This window comes from Prionailurus viverrinus, chromosome B3 (genome assembly GCF_022837055.1).
Source record: "Prionailurus viverrinus isolate Anna chromosome B3, UM_Priviv_1.0, whole genome shotgun sequence".
Classification (NCBI taxonomy): Eukaryota; Metazoa; Chordata; class Mammalia; order Carnivora; family Felidae; genus Prionailurus; species Prionailurus viverrinus.
Window position 1 is genome coordinate 67,710,641 of NC_062566.1, and position 22,875 is coordinate 67,733,515.

At 38.9% G+C, this 22,875-nt stretch overlaps 1 protein-coding gene and 1 non-coding gene across 7 annotated transcripts in view; both read right to left on the minus strand.

Moving 5' to 3' along the window:
• Positions 1-22,875, minus strand: part of CHD8 (chromodomain helicase DNA binding protein 8) — a 61,536-nt gene that overhangs the window by 8,696 nt on the left and 29,965 nt on the right. For 5 of the 6 annotated variants that reach the window (XM_047861458.1, XM_047861464.1, XM_047861462.1 and 2 more), the window contains exons 6-29: positions 20,805-20,987; positions 20,656-20,724; positions 20,240-20,295; positions 19,610-19,727; positions 15,967-16,050; positions 12,163-12,300; positions 10,513-10,634; positions 10,114-10,357; positions 9,086-9,262; positions 7,931-8,074; positions 7,444-7,699; positions 6,694-6,904; positions 6,249-6,444; positions 5,605-5,772; positions 5,228-5,407; positions 4,974-5,084; positions 4,440-4,636; positions 4,040-4,239; positions 3,779-3,959; positions 3,599-3,688; positions 3,226-3,329; positions 1,705-1,834; positions 530-605; positions 7-61 (exon numbers count right to left, since the gene is read on the minus strand). In XM_047861458.1, coding sequence (XP_047717414.1) covers positions 7-61; positions 530-605; positions 1,705-1,834; positions 3,226-3,329; positions 3,599-3,688; positions 3,779-3,959; positions 4,040-4,239; positions 4,440-4,636; positions 4,974-5,084; positions 5,228-5,407; positions 5,605-5,772; positions 6,249-6,444; positions 6,694-6,904; positions 7,444-7,699; positions 7,931-8,074; positions 9,086-9,262; positions 10,114-10,357; positions 10,513-10,634; positions 12,163-12,300; positions 15,967-16,050; positions 19,610-19,727; positions 20,240-20,295; positions 20,656-20,724; positions 20,805-20,987 — 3,490 coding nt within the window. The remainder of the gene's footprint in view (positions 1-6; positions 62-529; positions 606-1,704; positions 1,835-3,225; positions 3,330-3,598; positions 3,689-3,778; positions 3,960-4,039; positions 4,240-4,439; positions 4,637-4,973; positions 5,085-5,227; positions 5,408-5,604; positions 5,773-6,248; positions 6,445-6,693; positions 6,905-7,443; positions 7,700-7,930; positions 8,075-9,085; positions 9,263-10,113; positions 10,358-10,512; positions 10,635-12,162; positions 12,301-15,966; positions 16,051-19,609; positions 19,728-20,239; positions 20,296-20,655; positions 20,725-20,804; positions 20,988-22,875) is intronic. The other variant, XM_047861461.1, reaches the window with a different exon arrangement.
• On the minus strand, positions 1,144-1,253 carry LOC125169327 (small nucleolar RNA U6-53/MBII-28). Its single transcript, XR_007153638.1, has one exon. It is a non-coding gene; the product is annotated as a small nucleolar RNA U6-53/MBII-28 (small nucleolar RNA).

Consider the following 22,875-nt stretch of genomic DNA (forward strand, 5'->3'; position numbering starts at 1 on the left):
GTTTACCTTCATCTCCATCAATCACTGAGATCTCCTCATCCATCATCATCAAGGGATCACCCTAGAGAAGGAGATCCACCCCACAGGATGGAGGGGGGGGGAGGGAAAGGGGGGGAAGTTGGCACTCTGAAATCACTTTCTTATGTGAGTCCTTCTATGGCACCAAAGGGATCAAGAAAAATTTCTAATGACCCCTCACAAAGAAATGGAAGCAACCAACTAAAGGGATAAGAAAGTAAAACCTGAAAAATCAGTTGCTGTTAATGGCTTAAAAATTAGGGACTCAGGAATTTTGCAGTCACATAATATACTTCAATATCCAGCTTGGTCCCACCTCCTACACAAAGCCATCCCTGGTCTCCCCCAGTTGGTATCACAATCCTTTCCATTACTACTTTATATTCTCAAATGGTAGTTACTTTCCATTTTGTATTATAAATTAATCAATACACTTCAGGATCCAGGGAATGGGAGAATACTTAACTATTTAGTAATAGAGAAAAGCTAGACTCAAAGGAGAATTCCTCACCTCATCATCTTGGTCCTTTGGGGGACCCTGGAGTGGTTTATATTCAGGATCTTCACAATCCTTATCAAAGTCAACCCTAAAATTATTCAAAAGCATGAAAAAAAAACAACACAAGAATGTATCTTCCTTCACTACGGGCAATTTAGGATGAAGACCTAGCCAAATGTATAATCTAGCATGAAGCAGTCTTTTCTTTCATGCTTAAAGGAATGGCAGCCAGGTGCTAAGATCTGAGAAAGTTAGGTACAACACCGAACCGGACAAAGAACGGGGAGAAACTGACAAAGTGTCATTCTAAATTGCTCACATGTGAAACAAAACACTTTAACCAGCATATTTCCTTTCTCTTGATAGCCTTTTTTATTCTTTACCCATTCTTCCCATCCTTCCTATTTACTTTAATTATTACATTTGAATAGTCCATGTTTGCTTGTTTTACTTTGCTCTACTGAGTGGAAGGGTGACATAATACATGATTTGCAATGAATAACTGACCCAATTTCCTTTGAGTGTTCTGCCTTAAAGAAACTAAGGTTGTGATCATCAGAGAAATCTCTCAATTGCAGAAGAGTACATGGAATGGGTATTCATGAACTAAGCCAACTACTGAACATGCCCCTCAGGTCTCCATGTGAGAAGTTTTGTTAAACTCACTGGCACCCAAACCAGGGCAACACTGCCCCACCTGGTGACTCAGTATTAGCATGGCAATTCATCATCGAGGCACGTATCCAGAATCTATGCCTATATGTGTCAGCTACCACTGAGAGATGATAAACCAGGGGTAAAATCTCCTGAGGCGCTAACCACATAAGTGGTGTAGGAGAGTTGCATGGCTATTATCTTTCAAGAGAATCAGTTGTCCTGTCAGCTGTGGCTACACAGAAAAGTGCTGCAAGAAAACTGAACAGAACGTCAAATAAGCCGTTTAAGAGTAACGTTAATTTTCACCCTTAGTGGCATCTTTTGGCAATGTGTGGTTTTAGCCTAGTTTATGGAGTGCTTTCTGCTAATCCCACTCTTTGTTAAGAATTTATCATTAATGAGTATAACCATCATTAAGGATACTAATGGGTTCAGTCAAGGCTACAGTTATGTTGTCTCTTAGCATAAGCAACTAATAGGCTTCATGGGGTAGATTCAGAACTTCAAGACAATTAAACACCAGTGCTTACCCTTCTACTATGTCAGAGAAATTATCCAATACTCGATGTTCTGCTGCAATGGCTTTGTCATCTGGTCGACCAGCCTTTTCCAGGAAGCATAAGGCTGGATCTGCCCTCATAGTATTGTATTTCTCATAGCCTAGAAGAAAAAGGGTCTTAAGCTGAAGAAAATAAGAGATTAATTTTGCCTAAAGGGTGCTGAAATAATTGAACTATCTGAGCTACTTTGCTCATAATAGAAAATACTAACTTGGACAGCTCCTGGGTTATATTACTATATTTAATATTTCTATAGCAACTTAGAGTCACAAAGAGTTTTATCGCTAGTTATAAAAGATAAGAACTTAATCAGAATTTATAAAGAATGGTGAAAAGTTTACATAGCCATTTAACTGGTAGTTTTTCTATTATTATTCTTACTACATACATGGGGAAACTGAAAAAGTAAAATAATTTACAGCTAGGTCACACATTTTTGAATGAAGGACAAGAAACACCTGTAAACAAACAGGCACTGAATGTCTGATGAACAGAGAATGAATGAATGAGTCCATGAATATATTTCAGGATGTTTGGACTCATCTAAACCTCTTTGTCTCACAAGTAAATCTACGATTAGAAAGTGTTGTTTTTCTGATCCCTTAAAACATCTCAAAAACATGTTGATTAAGTGCCATTACTTTTATGTTAAAGAAATAAACAGAAAAACATTTTCAATTTCTTATAGGTTTACTTATTTTGAGAGAGAGAGCAAGAGCACAGGAGTGGGTAAGGGGCGGAGGGAGGGAGGGAGGGAGGGAGAGAGAGAGGAGAGAATCCCAAGCAGGCTTTGCACTGTCATCACAGAGCCCAACGCAGGACTTGAACTCACGAACCATGAGATGATGATCTGAGCCGAAACCAAGGGCCTGATGCTTAACCTCTGGAGCCACCCAGGTGACCCCAGAATAGTTAAAAAAAAAAAAACAAAAACAAAACTGATATTCTAATTCACTAAGTCACTGGGCTGGAAGTTAGCACTCACTGCTTTTAATACCTAGGATTTGTTATTAGGCAAGACTGAAAAGGGAGTACTCTTCCTTTTTGTACTCCATTTTGTTTCACTGTAGCTCACACCTTCATCAGAGTGACTGTTGAACATTTAGACAAATAGGATGTTACATAAGTAGAACACTTTCATACAAATTAAACGTGTTTATTATTAGTAGGAGTGGGCATATATTACCTCCCCTGAACTGTGGAAGCTTAACTAAGATACCACAACATACAAATTGATAACACTGATTAGGGAACAGATGGGAGACTCCCTACCTTGGGATTTAACTATCCATCTGGTCTTTCTGAACATCTATTTATAGGAACGAAATGCTTTGCTCTGGATATTTAAGAACTAGTTTCTTATTCAAACTTAATTTTATTGAAAACCAATCAGATAACTCAGGTACTGGTCATAAGCATTTTACGCTACATGTTCCATCTGTGGACGTAAGTCTACAAAAGGAAATAAACAGACTAAAAAAAGGTACCTACCATGCTTAAAGACTCCAATGAGCAAGGACTTGTCAGCCTCACTGTCCCACCATGTTGTTGGAACCTCCAGCTGATCCACTACTGGGAACCATATGTCAATCTCACTAAAGGTAGAAGACAGCAGAGTCAACACAGCAATGCAGAGAATTAAATAACAATCCTTGGGAAGATTATTATAGGTATCTTCTTTTATCCATTAACTTAAATGCTCATGGATCTGCCTATTTCCTTCCACTGATATCAAGCGTAAGATTAAAGAAGTGACATACTTTCTTAATTATCAGTTATCCCAAAGACAGCACAGAATGAAATAAATAAACCAATCTTTTCTGGTATAAGGCAAGGCATAAAGAAAAATGTACCATAACTTTACCTGGCAATGGCACCCCCTAACACCTTCTCTGCCTGGTCTCCAATAACCTCCTGCCTTAGATAATAGAGCATCCGTACCCGCAATAGCACCCTACAAGTGAGGGAAGAAGAGCCGGGTCAGTAATAACACAGAAACTTTGGGGTGGAAAATGCTTTAGTCTTTGTTAATTTCCATCCTTACTTGTTACACTGATGTTTCAAATGCTTCTTATAACTCTCATCCTGGAACAGGGTATCAGGATTATATTTCCGGATCCAATCTGCCTTATGGATATCAAAAGTGCTTTGTGATTTTACTTTTTTCCCCTTGCGTCCACGTGGCACAGGGATAGACAGACCTGGGAAAGGGGAGACATTAAAGACTTGGATTGAGAAAAACCCTTGGACCTGAAAAGGATTAGGTGATCTATAGAAAGATAAACAGTAAAGAGTTGATAATTACCTGAATGATTCTGCAATTCTTTTGTCTTGCCATTTTCAGCAGGGCTAATCAAGTCCCAAATGAAGCCTTTGATATTTTCATCCCCACGATAATGTAGAAGACAGTAAACAAGGATGGCCCGGCAAATTGTCTCCACATCTCGTTCAGTCATACGTCGCTTGAAGCGTCCATGAGACAAGATATCTCGCCACCGTCCCCAACTAGAAAAACAGAAAATTGTGTTAATATTTTCCTGGGGACTTCCAAAAGATGGGAGAGAAAAAGATCTGGGGAAAACATCTTAACAGGAAAAAGTTTTTCCCATTATCCCCTCTTTGGTCAGAGCTTCCAATCTGAAAGGCAAACCGAGTGTCTAGCAGGATTAAAATCCACTACCTCTAATGGCAAGACGGGTTCTTACCCATATACCAAGAGATGCTTTTCCACCCGAAAACAGTCAGTGCGCCCATAGGTATGATGACGGTCGTGTCGGCGAGAGCGTGGCCGCTCATCATCTTCACTTTCCAAATCAGAGAATTCCACTAGGTCATCATCTTTCAGGGTGCTGAAGTGCCGGGTCTGTTTTCGTACTCTAGGTGTGTCAATCACCAAGTTATTCTATACAGAGAACAGAAGCAGAAGAGTAACTCTGTTCAAGATAGGATTGTGGGAAAGGAATTAAGACAATTATGGATTGAAATAGCCTAGGATATAACATCTGTAGATACTCAAAAAGAGATTTTTTTTTTTAGGACATGCAAAATAATCTATAGGGACTCAGGAAGCAAAAGTAAGTGGTAGATATCTAAGTAGTTTTCTGGGGCCTCATATGCAGAAAGTTTTTACAATGGCTCTTATATACAATACACCATCATAAACGAAGGCCAGCATCAAAGAATCGGAGCAGCTACAAAGGCTCCTGAAACACTGCTTCCGTAAAGAAAAGGAAGCTTACCTTGCTGTTCAGTAGATCCATGTCCAGGTCAGCCTTTTTGGCCCACTTTTGCCAAAAGTTGGGGTCATCCAGAGAAATATCAGTTCTATTTTCAGAAGCAACAAAGCTTGCCTAGTGAGGAAGGAACAAAGTTGACCACAATACTTTTTTGAGCAAGTGAAACCAGTAACTATATTTAAAAAAAATATATTTAAATTCCAGAAATTCCTGTCTCTACCTCTGCTTCTCTAGCATTTGGCACAGACAGAACATACCTTGGCAAAGGTAGAACCCTTTCCTTCAGACTCAATGGTGATGGTTGTGGTTCGTCTTAACAAGATCTGGTCAATGTCTTCTTCACAAAACTTGGAGCCCTCATCATCTTCTTCCATTATGGCTGCATATGCTCCTTTTCTTAAGAGATCTTCAATCTCTTTCTTGGAGAACTGCTGGATCTGCAAAACCCAACAGTAAGATGAAAAAACTACTAAGAGCATTACCTAACCATATCATAGTAATTTAGTTTATTACATTTTAAGAAATAAGAATTGAGAAATCAAACATGGTGGTCAGATTCCTGTGCAAAAATACCTTTGCCTCCCTCTATTGCTATGACCTGCTACAAATGTATCCACAGACTAAGAGGACTCACTCCAGTAATGTTGCCATCCCGACCACTCATGGACTGAAGCACAGCTTTATCCAATCCCAACTTAAGGCTAGCCTTATCAAACATCTCTCTCTCATAAGAATTACGAGTGATGAGACGGTACACCTTCACAGCTTTGCTCTGCCCAATTCGATGACATCGTGCCTGCGCCTGGTTAAAAAGAAATGGAAAGAAAGGGCAAAGATAACATAAAATTGGGGTGGGAAGAATTCAAAATACCAATTCACATCTATAATGCAGCCATGAGATCAACTCAAAACCAAAAAAGTCAATTTCAAGATGAAATGACTGCCCCACCAAACACAACAGGAGTCAGCAAGCTATAGTTTACCCAGCCACCTGTTTCTGTTAATAAAGTTTTACTGAAACGCAAACCCACCCATTCATTTCCATGTTGTCTATGGCCGTTTTTGTGCTACAAGAGCAGAGCTAAGTAGTTACAACAGAGACCGTATGATCTGCAAAGCCCAAAACATTTACTGACGGTTTGCTGATGGAGACTGCCACCTTTAAACCAAATAAACCATGCCATACTCTTTGAAAGAAAGTCTTTCTATGAGATCTTGATCCTGTTGAAAAACCTCTTACGTTAGGTGGTTCGTCCCTAAGACAATGATTTCCTCTACCTGCAGGTCATTTTGTGGATTCCAGTCTGAATCAAAGATGATGCAGGTATCAGCAGCTGTGAGATTAATACCAAGTCCACCAGCCCGGGTGCATAGCAAAAAGACAAAACGGTCTGAGTCAGGCTTGCTGAAGCGGTCAATAGCTGCCTGTCGAAGGTTACCTCTGACTCTCCCATCAATACGCTCATAAAGGTACCTGTGCGACCATCACAGAAAAAAATTTAATTGGTAAGCAGAAAAAAGAGACCAAAAAAGCAGACTAGGATCAATATCAGTATCTCTGTATCTCTAGTTGACCCAAACCTTATCAGAGAGTTGAGAGTAGGAATCTTAAATACTTCTTTTATCCCAGTCCTAGCCGACTTTATTAAACCCAGACCCTCCTACTCTCTGCAGCTTTACGAAGCTACACTAAACACAAGGCAAGGTATGACTCTTTTCTCACCTCCTCTGAATTAGATAATCCTCTAGGATATCTAGACAGCGTACCATCTGGGAGAAGATCAGAACCTTATGGCCACCAGCTTTAAGTTTTGGAAGCAACTTGTCAATAAGAACCAATTTGCCAGCTGAACGAACCATGGCCTGCAAGTGGAAGTCATGAGGTATAATATGGCAAGCTTCTCGAAATTCTGTCAGGATTTTTTCTTCTGCACCTGCCAAAAGAAAAATCAAACTTGATGGTGAGATCCAGAGAAACATGCTAAGGCTGTAGTTTACTTAACTGAGATAAGGAAGCCAAGAAAAGTCATCTGACTTGAGATAAACATTTTTCTCACAGAGAATTTCAGCACCCAAAACATCCTAAATAATCTTCGACTGTGTCATACAAAATACTACAAATCAATCAGGACTTAAGATTGTAATTGGGTAAAATATACATAAATATGTGGACTAGAACTAGGACAGTACATGATAACAACTATTACCATCCCACTGGCACCCAAATCAGAAACTGCAAAATGGAGTACCAGTGAGGACATTTCTCCAAAGGACAGAATGACTACTTGAGTTCTTGTTCATGAAATTCTAAACAGCAAATTGCATATAATTTAAGATTATGCAGGATGAAGGGGGAAGAACTAGCGAAAGACATTTCACATAAGAGTTGCTTTATCCACAGTTCCTGAGGAGTATCGTTAGAAAGGAAACACAGGCGACAGAGGAATGCAGTATTCTCCAGGAGCTCTCTCACCATTGATGAGATATGGGTGGTTGCAGCATTTGCGCAACTCCATCATTGTATTGAGTAGATTAGGCATGTTAGTGTGACCTGCCCCTTTGGAAAGGAAGGAGAAATTCTTCTCCAAAATAGCCCGGTAGTATTTCTTCTGGATGTTGGTCAGCTCTACTTCAATAATAGTTTCCTGTTTGGGTGCCAGGTTTTTTTCAACATCCTCCTTGAGTCTTCTCAGCATCATTGGCTTGAGAATGGCCTGTAGCTTTTGAACCTGTGCCCAATACAGAGAGAAAAGAAATAAAAACTATGAGGACAAACATGCTTACGTTACTTGGAAACATGAAAAAAACATGAGTTTTCCACTATGAGAAATGTAGATTTTGCACAATGCCACAAATGATGCAGGCACGAGGTTGTAAGTTCAAAAAGGCCCTCACGGCCTATGACAGTACATGCGTGCCTACTACACACTTTACCTTTTTTGTCCAGATACATTTCCTACCTGTTCCTCTGTCTTGAGATCCCCAAAGTCCTTGAGGAACTCTGATTCTGAAGGAAACTGTGAAGGTTCCAAGAAATGAAGCAAGCTAAACAGTTCCTCCACGGTATTTTGCAATGGTGTTCCTGTGAGTAACACTTTGTGTTCCTAGAAATGGAGAAAACAAAAAAATGATAAGACTCAAAAACACAAAGGACATCTGGGGTTTTCTATCAAGTATATAACTTAAGCGTTAATTTCTTTATCTGTATAATTATGGGAATGGACCAGATTACTATCTTAACTTTTCTTTCACTCTTGCTCCCTCTTTTGATAAACATAAAACATTAAAAAAAAAAAAAAAAACACCTTGATATTTAACAAGAATTAACTTAAACATGATTATGAGCAAAGAAATATTCAAAATATTTATTTTTTCAATTACATATGCCTTTCCACGCTCAAATCCCCACAGATATCCTAATATGTCCCCCTCTAGGGAATGTACCTGTGCTGGATTAAATATGGCCATTAATTCTTTGTAGTTCCTCCTATCAAGGTTCACCCCTTGAATCTGGGCTTGCCTTGTGGCTTGCTCTGACAAAGAGAATGTAGCAGAAGTGATATTGTGTGAGTTTCAGAGCCTATAACTCAAAGGCCTTGCAACTTCTGCCTTTGCCCTCTCTGGACACTGCCCTGACTCTACCATGTAAAGAAGCAACGTCTGGCCTACTGAAGGATAACAGGTCATACAGAAGATGACCCAAGAGCCCACCAATTGCCAGCTGCAGCCACATTACTGACTACAGGCAAGATCACCAAAGTAATGGTCTAGCCGAACACAGCCCAAGTTGCTGGGCTAGAAAAATCATAAAAAATAATAGTTGTTAGCCACTAACGTTTAGGGTATTTGTTATGCAGTACGAGGTAACTAATACAGTATCCCACCTCTCCACCTGGTTAAAAACCACTAACATACAATTACCTTCCAATTCTAAAATATACAGGACTCTTACAAGACTTTCAGGTGTCCACTCCCATAGGTCATACCCACCACCCAATACCAGGATTGGGATTCTTTTTTCTTCTCTGGTAATTAAAGTTACATTAATTCCACAGAGAATTAGGGTTATTTTAATTTCAGGTGTTTTTGCCCATGAGTCAATGTGAAGAACTCACCAAGTCCATGTGCTTGAGGCTATCAAGCAGCTTGCAGTTACGGTTCTTTAGCCGATGGGCCTCATCAATGATGACACAACGCCATTCAATCTCACGAAGCTCAGGACAGTCTGACAAAATCATCTCGAAAGTGGTGATCAGGGCATCAAACTTGTATGCACCTGGGATGAGGCGCCCCTAAGCACGAAGGCAACAAAGTTAAAAAAAGGCCTACCATGAACCTAAACAGGGACCTCTTCTGAATTACACATTCTCTTTTCTATATTCAGGCAGGCTCAACAGGAAATACAAACTGCACCACCACCCACCTCTGGTGCTGTTTATCTTCATGATAAATAATGCCAAATCACTGAATGTAAGATACAATGTCTCTTCAACACATTCAGTTTCTTGAGAAAATGACAGACCTCACTGAATGAAGCTGGACATTTTTGACTCTGCTGTATGCCTAGCTCATGTATCTCTAGCTCATGTATCTCAAAACCTAGATCTCTTGATAGTTAACACTAAAATCCACAAAGGTCAGGCACCGTTGAAACATACAAGACAAAAGTGAAAGTGAAATAGGTAATATCTGTTACTGTCTAAAAATGGACAGGAGAATCAGTTTAACAAAATAGCAGCAAAATACGACTAAGAAAGGATGAATAGGTCAAATTTTTATTTTAAAATTTATATAGAAACAGGAATTGATCTTGATGAAAATTTTAGTAGACTTAAGAAAAAGAAAGGAAATGGCCTAAGTTCACCACCTCCATTCTCTCCTAAATAAAAGTTATCAATACTGGTAAAATTCTATTTAAAATCTAAGTATTCATAAATGAAGCCAGAACTCCCACTGGATCAAAATGTTCACTGGATAAAAAGAGCAAAAGTGAAAAAAATTCCTCATGTAATCTAGACAAAATGCCATAAATCACCTAAGAAAACCTCATTAAAAGTCTTTTATTCATAGAAAAGCCTCTAAAATACCAGCTACCTTGGCCTACTCTCTCCAAACCATTACATTCCCATGATATGCAACTCACCCGTGAATCTTTGCAGTACATTTCATATTGCTGAATCATCTGACGGCTAGCCAGACTGCCATGGTATACAATAGTGTTCATTTCTGTCCATGTATTGAATTCTCGCTCCCAGTTAGTAATTGTGGACAGTGGGGCAATGACCAGGAAGGGTCCATGAATGCCCACATTATATACCTCCTGCAAAAAGGCAATGGACTGGATAGTTTTGCCCAATCCCATCTCATCAGCCAGGATGCAGTTTTGCCTGAAGATTCACCATGGAAAAAGAAAAGCATATTAAAAGATACCATCTTTTTAAAAGTACATAACAAAAGAGTAAAAAGAAACTATTTCAACAGAAAATGAATAAAAATCCTCCCAGACCAAGCCTACATTTCATGGGCCCACTCTTTTCTATACCTGTTATACCAATTAAAGAGCAGCCAGTTGACCCCTTCCAATTGATATTCCCGTAACTGGTTTCTGTTTTTATACTCATGTGACAGCTCTAACTTCTTCCAGGCACTTGCCTGTGGACGATTCTACGAAAGAGAAAATTTCAATTAGTGGGGTGAAGATATTAACAAAACTAGGCAAATGTCCCACGCAGTTCTAGTACCTAAAATCAATTCAAAAACGTGAATTAAAAGCATCTTAAATATATTCAAATTCATGAGTTCATAATGTAAGTTTAAAAAACAAAAAAAAAAAGGAAAACATAAAGAGAAAAAAATCCATTGATCACTTCTGAAGGATACTAGAGAACTACCTTGTTATTTTGAAAACTGGAAAATAAAGAAAACAAAGCATTTATCCTCCTTTCTTATACAATCTGTACCTCAGAGTGACCACACAGTAGGTGAGTCATATTGTATAGAAAATTCTGGCTAATAAATGAAGATGTAATACAATTAAAGTATCATCATTCTGAAATCCTTAAAGAACAGTCCGAGGCAGGGGCGCTTGGGTGGCTCAATCGGTTTAAGTGTCCGAATTCAGCTCAGGTCATGATCACGTGGCTTGTGAGTTTGAGCCCCACTTCAGGCTCTGTGCTGACAGCTCAGACTCTGGAGCCTGCTTCAGATTTTGTGTCTCCCTCTCTCTGCCCCTCCCTCACTCACACTCCATCTCTCAAAAAAAAAATAAACATTAAAAAAAAAAAAACAGACCAAGGCAATGATCATAAATGGCTAATACTATCACAAAAGACAACCTGACAGAACCATCTATTAAGTAGATCTGGTCATCTCCCTTCCCCACCTGATCAAGCCTCTAGAATAGTAGTTTGTAATGGAACTGTCCACAATGATAATATTTTATACCTGCCACTAGCTACCTGTGACTACTGAAAGTTTGCAATGTAGCTAGTGGTTACTATGTTAGCACAGCGCTAAAAAGTTCCAGTGGACAGCACTGGTCTGTATCTAACCATTTATGTAAAATATAAGGGCCAGAGAACATGTTAGAAGGTACCGAGGGAAATGCAACTGGCAAACTTCAGACCATGGAAACCCTAGAGAACAAACCACCTGATTTCTTCAAGAGAAACTGCAAAGATGGGAAAGGAGAGACAGGAGGAACTATAATTAAGAGAGATCTGAGACACATTAACTGACAGGAATATATAGACCTTTATTCTGAATCCAATTCAAACAATTTAACATTAGAAGACAATCAGGGAAATTCATATAACGATTGGTTATTTGATGATATTGAGAAATGGTTAAATTTTCTTAGGTGTAAAAATGGTATTATTTATCCTTTAGACATAAACACCAAAATATTTATGGATGAAATAAAAGAATCTGGGATTTTCTTTAAAATAAATTGGGAAACAGGAAAATGAGTAGACAGAGAAATACATGAAAAATCAGCTATCATTAATTGTTAAAAGTTGGGTGATGGGTACATTGTAACATTTCTTCACAATGTACATTGTAACATTTCTTTAACTTTTGTATGTTTGAAAGTGTCCATGATAAAAAGCTAAACAACAACATAAACTTCTATAAATAAAAAATTACATCATTACCTATGTGGGCTTTACACTCTAAATGCAAATATACTTACCACTCTTTTGAGTTCTGGGTGCCTTGATTGGATCCGTTTAAATTCTCGAATCTTGCCCTCATCAACATCCTCTTTCAGCTCCCACGTACTATCCTCATAGGGCAGAGAGCACCATTTCACCAGGTAGTAAATTACAGGCTAGGAGAGAAGAAGCTAACGGCTTAATGAACTGATTCTGTGTTCTCTCCTGTGATCAAAGGATAAGAATTTGACTATCGAGTCAGATCACAAGGTGTTAATACTAAAAAGTACTAGAAAAAAAAAAGATGCATGTACTATTCATGGCTTTGATGATTTTTGCAATTTATCAGAATCTATTCTAAAAGGCAAAGTTCTGGGGCGCCTGGGTGGCGCAGTCGGTTAAGCGTCCGACTTCAGCCAGGTCACGATCTCACGGTCCGTGAGTTCGAGCCCCGCGTCGGGCTCTGGGCTGATGGCTCAGAGCCTGGAGCCTGTTTCCGATTCTGTGTCTCCCTCTCTCTCTGCCCCTCCCCCGTTCATGCTCTGTCTCTCTCTGTCCCAAAAATAAATAAACGTTGAAAAAAAAAAAAAAAATTCTAAAAGGCAAAGTTCTGCCAGTAGTTTCTAGAACACTAAGCACTGAAACATTATGCTCATCAACCAAGCAAATGCCAAATATATACATATACATATACATATATATATATATATATATATATATTTTTTTTTTTTTTTTCCTCCCCTGTATTATGTTGACTTAGGTTGAAATTAAAAGATAGACCTCTGGCTCCATACTAGTGTCCTGGGACCAAATTTAATACAGTGGAAGAGTGGAAGTCAAGCTACTGTTCTAAGCGAGGAACATATTAAACCCGTAAGAGAAAAGCAGGGCTGAAATCACTGGGCTTCGGAGCTCCTGTAGCTCTGAGTGCAGACGCTACATCAAAGAGTAGTCATATGGTGGTAAAGAGATTCCCTTGTGAGCTAGGAGAGAACTAGAAGAGCTATCACTGAGGACAGGTAGGAAGAGAGAAGAGGAAGGGCAAATGCTGAAGCTCCACTTACAGTACTGTGCTCTATGTAGGTGTTCTACTGCAAAGGATGGGCAGTGACCTATGGTAAAATGGCTCCTCTTCTCACTACTCAAGATGATCTTTGCACTGACTGCATTTCCATTTCTGGCTTATATGAAATAAGAATTAGATTGGGCCTAGTGCTGGGACCCCTGGGTGGCTCAGTCAGTTAAGCATCCAAGTTCAGCTCAGGTCATGATCTGGTACATGAGTTTGAGCCCTATATCGGGTTCTGCACTGTTGGCGGAGAGCTTGCTTGGGATTCCCTCCCTCCCTCCCTCTCTCTCTCTCTCAACAAAAACCAAAACAAACAAAAAACTTTATATTGGGCCTAGTGTAACCAATAGTAATCTCTATGATCAATTCACAGAATACCCCTCAAAACAGCAAGAAGTTTGAAGATTATATCTAAGTACCTCAACAGAGTCACAGATCATGGGATCCCCAGAATTAATTTAGTTGCTCCTTTTCTTTATTATAGTGACTCAGGTCATCTACATAAAGCCATTTGTCCAGGTCACACATTTCCAGCATCATAATTTACTGTTCCAAATACTTTATTATTTATAATACTTATTTCCACTATTAGGTAATGTACAGAGGATGACAAAGTAAACTTATTTTGGGGATGGAGGGAAATGGGTATATAGGATGATATCCAATACTGGCAGCAAAAGTTTTACCAGGGAACTAAAACATTTTCTTCTGTCTTGCCATTTCCAACACAGTCCAAAGGGACCAAAGACCAATTACTTCTGGAAGAGTTAAGTATGTTGATAGAGAGCACAAGATTTTCAAGGCTAAGAAGACTGAGATCCTGAAAATGATGAGAAGAATTTAATAGCAGCTAACCTGTCCTTTCTAATAGTTGGGTTGGTTTCCCACTCACCTCCCACAAATGAACAACAAACAGTAACTCCCAGTCCTACCCCCAAAAGCAGACTATGTTATCTGAGGATGCCTATTAGGATATGAAGACATAGTGAACTATAATAGGTCTTGGACGTCTAAGGTTCTGAGTGACTCTAAAGGCTTATACAATAAACTTGGAATTTTACAGAGGGAAGACTTTAATTTTTAGGTCCTGTAAGGGTGGTGTATGGAAACATGTCACTTAACTTGTGAGTGGGCCCAGCTCACCACCTGGCACTGGCATTTTAACAAGGTTCTGTGGTTCTGTACTCGTCACTGGGTAAGCAGTAACTGTCAGACGTGATAAAAACTTTATGAAATATGGCCATACAAAGCAAACCAACAACTGCTACTTAAAGTGCAAAGAAAGCACTAAGTTCTAAGGGAATGGTTGTTCACAGTCTAAGTAAGTTTCAAAAAAATTAAGAGAGGATGTTCAATTCACTGGTGGCTTAGATCTTTACAATTCTTCCTTGGAAAATGAAAAAAGTAATTTATGAATCTGTATTAGCAAGTGTTTTAGCATGTGTAAAATCTGCTAACAGAGCTTTAATGCTCTGATTCCCAATGAAGCTATGCCTGAGAATCCCTTGGAGAACCAACTTAAAAATACAGATCTCTGGGTCCCACCCTAGACCTACTGAAACTGAATCTGAATCTGTGGGAAGGGAATCCCACATTCTGTTTAAAAGTATAGATTCAGGGGCACCTGGTTGAGTGTCCAACTTTGGCTCAGGTCATGATCTCATGGTTCATAGGCTGGAGCCCCACACTGGGTTCTCTGTCAGTGTGGAGCCTGCTTCAGATCCTCTGTTCCCCTCTCTCTCTGCCTCTCCCCTGTGGCTCTCTCTCTCTCAAAAGTAAACATTAAAAAAAAGGTACAGATTCAAATCAGTTTTAATGATAAATCAAAACGCATTAATTGATGGTAAGTTCACCAAATAAGTAATTCTCTGGGGCGTCTGGGTGACTCCGTTAAGTGTCTGACTCTTGATTTGGGCTCGGGTCATGATCTCGCGGTTTTGTAATATTGAGCCCCATGTTGAGCCCTCGCAGCTGGCTCATGGGACAAAGAGCCCTGTGTGGGGCTCTGTGTTCCCAGAATGGAGCCTGCTTGGGATTCTCTCCCTCTCCCTTTCTTTCTGCCCTTCCCCTGCTCACACACACCCACTCAAAATAAATAAATAAACGTTTTAAAAAATCAGTAATTCTCTGGGGCAACTGGGTGGCTCAGCTGGTTAAGCGTCTGACTTCTGCTCAGGTCATGATCTCACATTTTGTGAGTTTGAGTCCTGCATTGGGCTCTGTGCTGACAGCTCAGAGCCTGGAGCCTGCTTTGAATTCTGTGTCTCCCTCTCTCTCTCTCTGCTCTTCCCCTGCTCATGCTCTCGCTCTCCTTCAAAAATAAATAAAAACATTTAAAAATTTTTAAAAACTTAGTAATTCTCAACAACATGAAGAAAGCTAAGAGTCTGTACAGGTATTTTTACATTCATAACTACGAAGATTTGTGAAGTATCTCTACTGCTCTCCCCTTCTCTCACCCTCAACTGAATGTCAGGGGTCTCCCATATAAAATCTGAGAGAAAATGAGATCAAGGTGAATGAGTACTTGTTCATACAGCTCTTGGTACTTATAAATATAGCTCTCAAATGTTTGATTTTATGGAAAGCTTTCCTTTTAGCCTCTCTCCCTACTCCCTTAATCTTCCCAATTTCATTCTAAAGAGCCCTCAGAAAAACTCAAAAATACCTCTTTGTCCCAGGGATTTTTTTAGCCATATCTGAAAAATAAAAGATGGGCAAGCAGACCAGCAGAAATCTAAGACCTTTCATGTTCTTCCATGCCCCAACTTACCTCCCCATTGTCTTTGTCAATGCTGTGAGACTCATCCAATATCCTATCCACCTCTACATAGTCAGGATTGAAGGGCTCTTCATCCTAAAGGAATTATCAAACAAATAGTAAGACCAAAAGATCATTGTCCAATAGACCCAACCTTCCACCCCACCTTTACTTTGATGATCCTATTTCAAAAAAAACCTTTTTTTTTTTAAAGAAGTCTTCAGAAGGGAGATCCCAAATTTCACAGTATCAAATTCTAAAAACTTACCTGAGCCTGCACCTATCCTCTCACCTATTACCAGAGCAAGTCTCCTAAGAGCGGCCATTCTCTCCATATGTGGTCTGGATTCCATCCCTTCTCATCCCTCTCTACTGGATCATTCCCACAAACACATGGATATTCTCTATTAAGGCACATCTTAAAAAGACCTCCTTACTCTTCATCTGCCTGTAATGATTTTTCTGTTCTGCTTCATAGCCAAATTTTCCCAACTGGTTTAAACACAAGGTATCTCCATGTCATCACCTTCCCTGCCCATCCATTCCACTCTTCCATCCACTTTCCTCACACAACTAAACTACTTACTTTTGTCAAGGTCATTAATGATCTCCAAATTGCCAAATATAATGAAATAGTTTTGTCCCCAGTTCGCTTTACCTCTGAAAAGCATTCCACAATTCCTAATTCTCTCCATTAAGCACTCCCTTCCCTGGGATTTGCTGAGACACCATAGTCTCATCAGTAGCACCCCCCCACCCGCCCTTTATTTTGGTTCTGGTTTTTGTTTTGGCCAATTTTCAATCACTTTGGTTCTTTTTCTTCTAAGTCACTGGCATCCGACTCTGGATGGTATATGAAAATATATAACCCGCGGCTCCAAAGATCTCAAAGAAACTTTAAGGAAAAAACTCTTCTTTCTTCAGACACTTGTTGCCAGTGCTTCTTGTGACATGTCTTTTCCTAATCTTTCTCCTGTAACTCTGGCATACAATTCCTTCTCCTTCACCCAGACCTTGAAATTTGGGAGAGTTCTCTAAAAACAAACAAATAAGGGGCGCCTGGGTGGCTCAGTCAGTTGGGCGACTGACTACAGCTCAGGTCATGATCCCGTGGTCTGAGTTCGAACCCCACATCAGACTCTGTGTTGACAGCTCACAGCTTGGAGTCTGCTTCCAATTCTGTGTCTCCCTCTCTCTCTGCCCCTTCCCTGCTTGCTCTCTGTCTCTCTCTCTCAAAAATAATAAACATTAAAAAAAAATTTTTTTAAACAATAAGTAAATTTTGGGGAATTCTTTAAGCATTGGTTCTGAGCTCACACCCATTCTATTAGAGAAGGAACTTTCTATAAGAAAATACAGAACTATGTACAGAAATCCTCCCTGCCCCTGAGGGAACTTTAATCATCATTAAGGTTTTAATAACTATTTATATGCTGATAAACTCAAAATTTTAATTGCAGCCTTAAAAAATTCAGATCTGAATATCTTTCTGCTTAACTACAGATGTGTTAAGGAATTTTAAGGTTAACATAATCTAAACTAATTGATTTCTCCCAAATTGGCTGCTTCTAAAATCTTCCATAATTCAATAAATGATCCCACCTCAACCCATTTGCTCAGACCACAAACCTGCCATCACACCAAGCCCTGTCAATTCTAATCTATCCATTCTCTCCACGTGAAACCACACTATTCCAAGCTGTGATACTTCCTATCTAGAAAACTTCAACTGCTTCCATACTGTTTACTGTACTCTCTTCAATCCATTCTCCAAAGTTGTAAGTGATTGTGTAAAAGTGAACACTGGGGGGCAGCTGGGTGGCTCAGTCGGTTAAGCGTCCAACTTCGGCTCAGGTCACAATCTCCTGGTTCGTGAGTTCAAGCCCCGTATCAGGCTCTATGCTGATAGCTCAGAGTTTGGAGCCTGCTTTGGATTCTGTGTTTCCCTCTCTCTCTCTGTCCCTTCCCTGCTTGTGTTCTCTCTCAAAAACAAATAAAAGTGAACAATGCATTATGTCTTTGACCTGCTTTAAATGATTTAATCATTTTCATTTGTAAACAAAACTAAAACCAAACTGCTTAGAAGATCTGTAAGCACCTGCTTGCCTAAATTTCTGATTTCATTTTGGGCCATTCTCTTTTGTTCATCAATTCCACTGTCCTTTTAGTTCCTCAGCTTGTCTCAGGGCTTTCACATATGCTGTTTCCCATGCCAGCAATACTATTTACATGGGTTCATGTCCTTGCTCCTATTCACAACTGAATTCTCAGAGAAGTCTTCCCTAATTATCCAAAGTAGCCGTTTTCTCACCCGTTACGTCCCCTTGTGCTCTTTTTTGGCACTTATCATGATTTGAATTATTTTTTACTCTCTGTCTCTCCCAATTAGACAGTGAGGTGGATGAGAACACAAACCATGTCTGGTTTGTTCTCCATAGAGACTGGCACATAATAAATGACGAATAAATGAATGACTGATTTGGTTAAATAGCCTACCTACATATGGAGATTTAATTGGCATATGAGTTCATAGAGTTGGTTCAACAATCACAAACTGTACATTAATACCAGCTGGAATGGGATTGCAATTTCATTGTACATTTCACAAATCAGGCATTAAAAGAACAAAGATGAAGGAACACCTGGGTGGCTCAGTTAGTTAAGTGTCTGACTCTTGATTTTGGGTCATGATCTCAAGGTTTGTGAGTTTGAGCCCTGCATCGGGCTTTGCACTGATGGTGCGGAGCCTGCATAGGATTCTCTGTCACTCTCTCTGCCCCTCCCCTGCTCCCTTTCACTCTCAAAATAAAAAACATAAAAAAAGAAAAAGACAAAAAACACAACCCAATTATTTTCATATAAAAAGAAATTATAAACCTAAATGGTCCTACTTGCCGTCTCTAGGTGATGTGAGAAATAACTCTTTTACTGGCAAGCCTGGTAGTATAAAATTAGCTTTATCAGATGTATTCAGGCAGAACTTTTTCTGCTGAAACTCTGCATTATTCCTTCCCTCAACCTTTCCTACTGGACCCTTTCCCCTTTAGCTCTAAGAAGCTTTGAAAAGGAATTGGTCTTCTCAAGGCACTTAGTACCGTATGTACAATAAAGATGAAAAATTGCAGTTTGGCAATGGGATGTGTACACAAAGCTTTCAAAGGAAAGTGGAGAGTTAAAATATGGCTCAAGAGACCCTTATGAATGCTCCAGTGTTTAACCAGTAGTAAGAATGGCTATGGGAAATTATAGCTCCTTTATCATGATTTCTTGATATACTGGATTAGAAATTATAGAAAATAAGTGTTCTCTCTTAACGACATGTTTGCTTATGCCTACAGATACTATCGGCTGCCACAGACTGACATTAGGAGTGCCTCAAATAGACTGTAGGTCAGTTTATCACCCATCTTGAAAATACTCCATGGATACTGAACAAGTCAAAATTAAAATATTCTAGTAACTTACAAAGACTGTATTTAGACCTGGTAAACAAAGCATGGGGCTATAAAGTAAGGAAGGTTCAATGATCAAAATTAAGACTTCATACCCACGTACACAAAGCAACTATAAACCTTGAAGAATCAGTCAAGACTGCTGACTCCAGTAATTTATGCTTCTATGAAATAAATGATAGGTAATACCTATTCCTAATTACCTCATGGAAGAAGTGTCTCATCTGAGCCATTTTGGTTTTGAAGCGCTTTAGTTTTTGATGGATTCTCTTATCCTTCTCTAGTTGGGAGATGGTAGCCCATTCACAGTGCAGATAGGAGCTGAAGGGGATGGAAACAGCCAGTCATGGTGTGAGAAAGGAGAGGTGGTTGGCTAGGTTTGGGGATTAGCCAGAAGCAGGCACAATGAGTACAACATGTTTAAGTGGGAGATAGTCTCTTAGGTTAGTGCTTCTTAAGCTTGATTTTGCACACAAATACCTGGTCTGGGGCAGGCTTGAAAGTACACATTTCTAACAAGCACCCAAATGAGGCTAATTCTTTTGGTCCATGGACCATAGTCTGAGCAGCAAGGTCTTAGTGTCAGACTAAGGTATAGAGGATCACAAAAGATTTTATCAGGAATCACCTTTATCCTACCTTCCTGCCAGGAATAGTAAGATTCATGACAATTCCTGAATTTCTCTCTGAATAGACATTTTCCTCAATGAAAACAATTTAGGCTAGGAGACTTCAAAAAGGGGACATATTCCCACCCAGGAAAGACTATACAGGAGAACTTTTTACAACCCTGTGGAGATTAGGGTGAAAAGCTTTTTGCACGGATCACATACTAGTTCTTGTACTTGACAAAGAATTCTTCTGCTTCAGTATATTGTCCAGAAGGAAGCTGAGAAGAAAAACATTATAGTTATTAATACTTTATTTGTCAAAGAAATAACCCTTAAATTCCACTACTTCTAGTAGAGCTTCATACCAATGCCCCAAGTATATTACTGACTGAGGGATTAAAGAACTAATCTGGTACTTCAATATAAGAGGTCTCATAGTTGGAAAAAATAAGCCTTCATCCATTTTAAACAGATAAGCAAAAGAGGAGGCAAGAAAACAGTTCTTATTTTCTAGCTAATTTGCCTCCACCATATTTCATAATTACACTGCAGTAATTTATCCTGACATCCAAAGGTGCTCATTAAATAAAGTCTGTGAATGTAGCATTATGAGCTGACATTAAAGGTTAAGGCCTCACCTCCTTCTTCACAATCCGCATGGAAAGCACTTTGTCTACTATGGCTGCATCTTCTTCACTGGGATTCTCCTGTAGCAAAAGATGCAGTCAGTCAACAGAGACTCTGAGGAGCAGGACAACCTCTCATATTGCTTAAGTTCTCAGCTTACCACAAAGAACTGCATGGAAGGCAAAGTCTCGCCATCTGGTTCCTGCACTGGTTCAGGGAGGATAGGCTCAGTTTTTATTGGTCCAGTTACATCCACTTCTTCTTCTTCTTCATCATCTGTGATCTTTATATCCAGATCCTCTGTGTATTTTTTTCGCTTAACTTGGCGGTTTGAGCGTCTCTTCTGTAGAGGCAAGAATGGTTAAAATAACTGTATAGATCTCTCAAAGAGAAAACCTTTAAAAAACTATTTGCCTTTAGTCATATACTTAGACTTTACTCTAAAATCCCTATGAAAAATCAAACCAAAAGATAAAGAACTTATTTACCAACTTATGTGATGTCAAATCACATAATTTATTTTATGTACCAAATTCCTATTCATTTGCTGAATTTTTTTTTTTTAACATTTATTTATTTTTGAGAGACAGAGAGAGACAGAGCATGAGCAGGCGAAGGGCAGAGACAGAGTGAGACACAGAATCTGGAAGCAGGCTTCAGGCTCTGAGCTGTCAGCACCGAGCCAGTTGTGGGGATCGAACTCACAAATCACGAGATCATGACCCAGGCCGAAGTCAGGCGCTTAACTGACCAAGCCACCAGGTGCCCCTGAATTTTTTTTTTAAATCAAAGAACAAGAATCCACCTGAAAGTAACCTGGGTACTACTGGCAAGAAGCTCTAATAAACTGCAACAGGACTCAACCTGCAAGGTGCAATGTACTTTCCACAAGGAGCAAACCTGAAGTGCAAAGGTGCAAGAATGTTTTGTTTCTAGTTTTTGTTTCTTTTCATTCTAGGTTTTTTTGTTTTAATAAATAGAATCATACCATGTGATGATTATAGTATTGTTCTGCCACTTTTCTGTTAATAATATTTCTTAAAGATGTTTTCTGTATCGATACATTTAGATTTACCTTACTCTTTCAAGTGGCTGAGCAAAACATTTTTTAAGTAATACTTTATAGCTCATGATAAAAAACTGGGAAGGATGGAGAGATAAAATTATTATTTTTCAATCATGACTATACCCCTGAAAAACCCAGAAGAATTAAATGAATTATCAGATGTCGAACTACTGATATTGAGCAAACTTCCCTGGGATAACACCAATTTTAAAAAATCAATATCATTCTTATATAGACTGAGCCATAAAATATATAAAAGAAAAGATGCTATATATGAAAACAAAAAGATTATTTTTCTAAACAATTAAATTTAGTAAGAAATATATAAAATCTATATGTAAAAAACTTTAAAACACTCCCAGAGGACTTAAAAAAAACTTGAATAAATAGTAAAATACATTGTTCTGGAATAAGAAGAATCAATTCCAATTACATAAATTGGACAAAATAAAACTTCTTAATTAGATAAGCTGATCCCAAAATTCAAAGAAAGAAAAAGACATCTAAGAATAACCAGAAAAAATTTAAAAAGTGTGCTTGGCCTTACCAGATTTTAAGGACAATATAGAGCTATACTAATTAACAAAGGTTGGTACCTCTCCAAGACAAACAGGTCAATGAAATAATGTCCAAATATAGACTAAAATACTTTTGTGGATTTAGAACATAATAAAAATAGCACCTCTAATGAGTGAGGAAAAAGTAGATTATTCTATAAATGGGAATGGAAACAAATGGCCATCCATCTAGAGGGTGAAACTAAATTACATAAAAATAAAAGATTTAAAAGATCTTAAAAATCTTATAAAGAAAAAATATAACATTTCTTTTTCTCTTTAAGTTCAAGCTTCCTCCCCCACCCCCGCCACATGGGACTTGAACTCACGACCCTGAGATCAAGACCTGAGCTGAGATCAAGAGTTGGATGCTGAAATGACAGAACCACCCAGGCACCCCAGAAAAGACGTAACATTTCTGAAAGAAAATGAAGAAGAATTTTTTAATAATCCTGTAGTAGGGAAGGTGTTTCTAATAAATTGATCAATTTGACCTTGCAAAATTTAAGATATTTATATAATATCGTAACAAAGCTGAGACAAATAATGAATTGAGGAGGAAAACATCACATGATACATATCCTAAGCAGTTCTTTTGAGTAACTAAG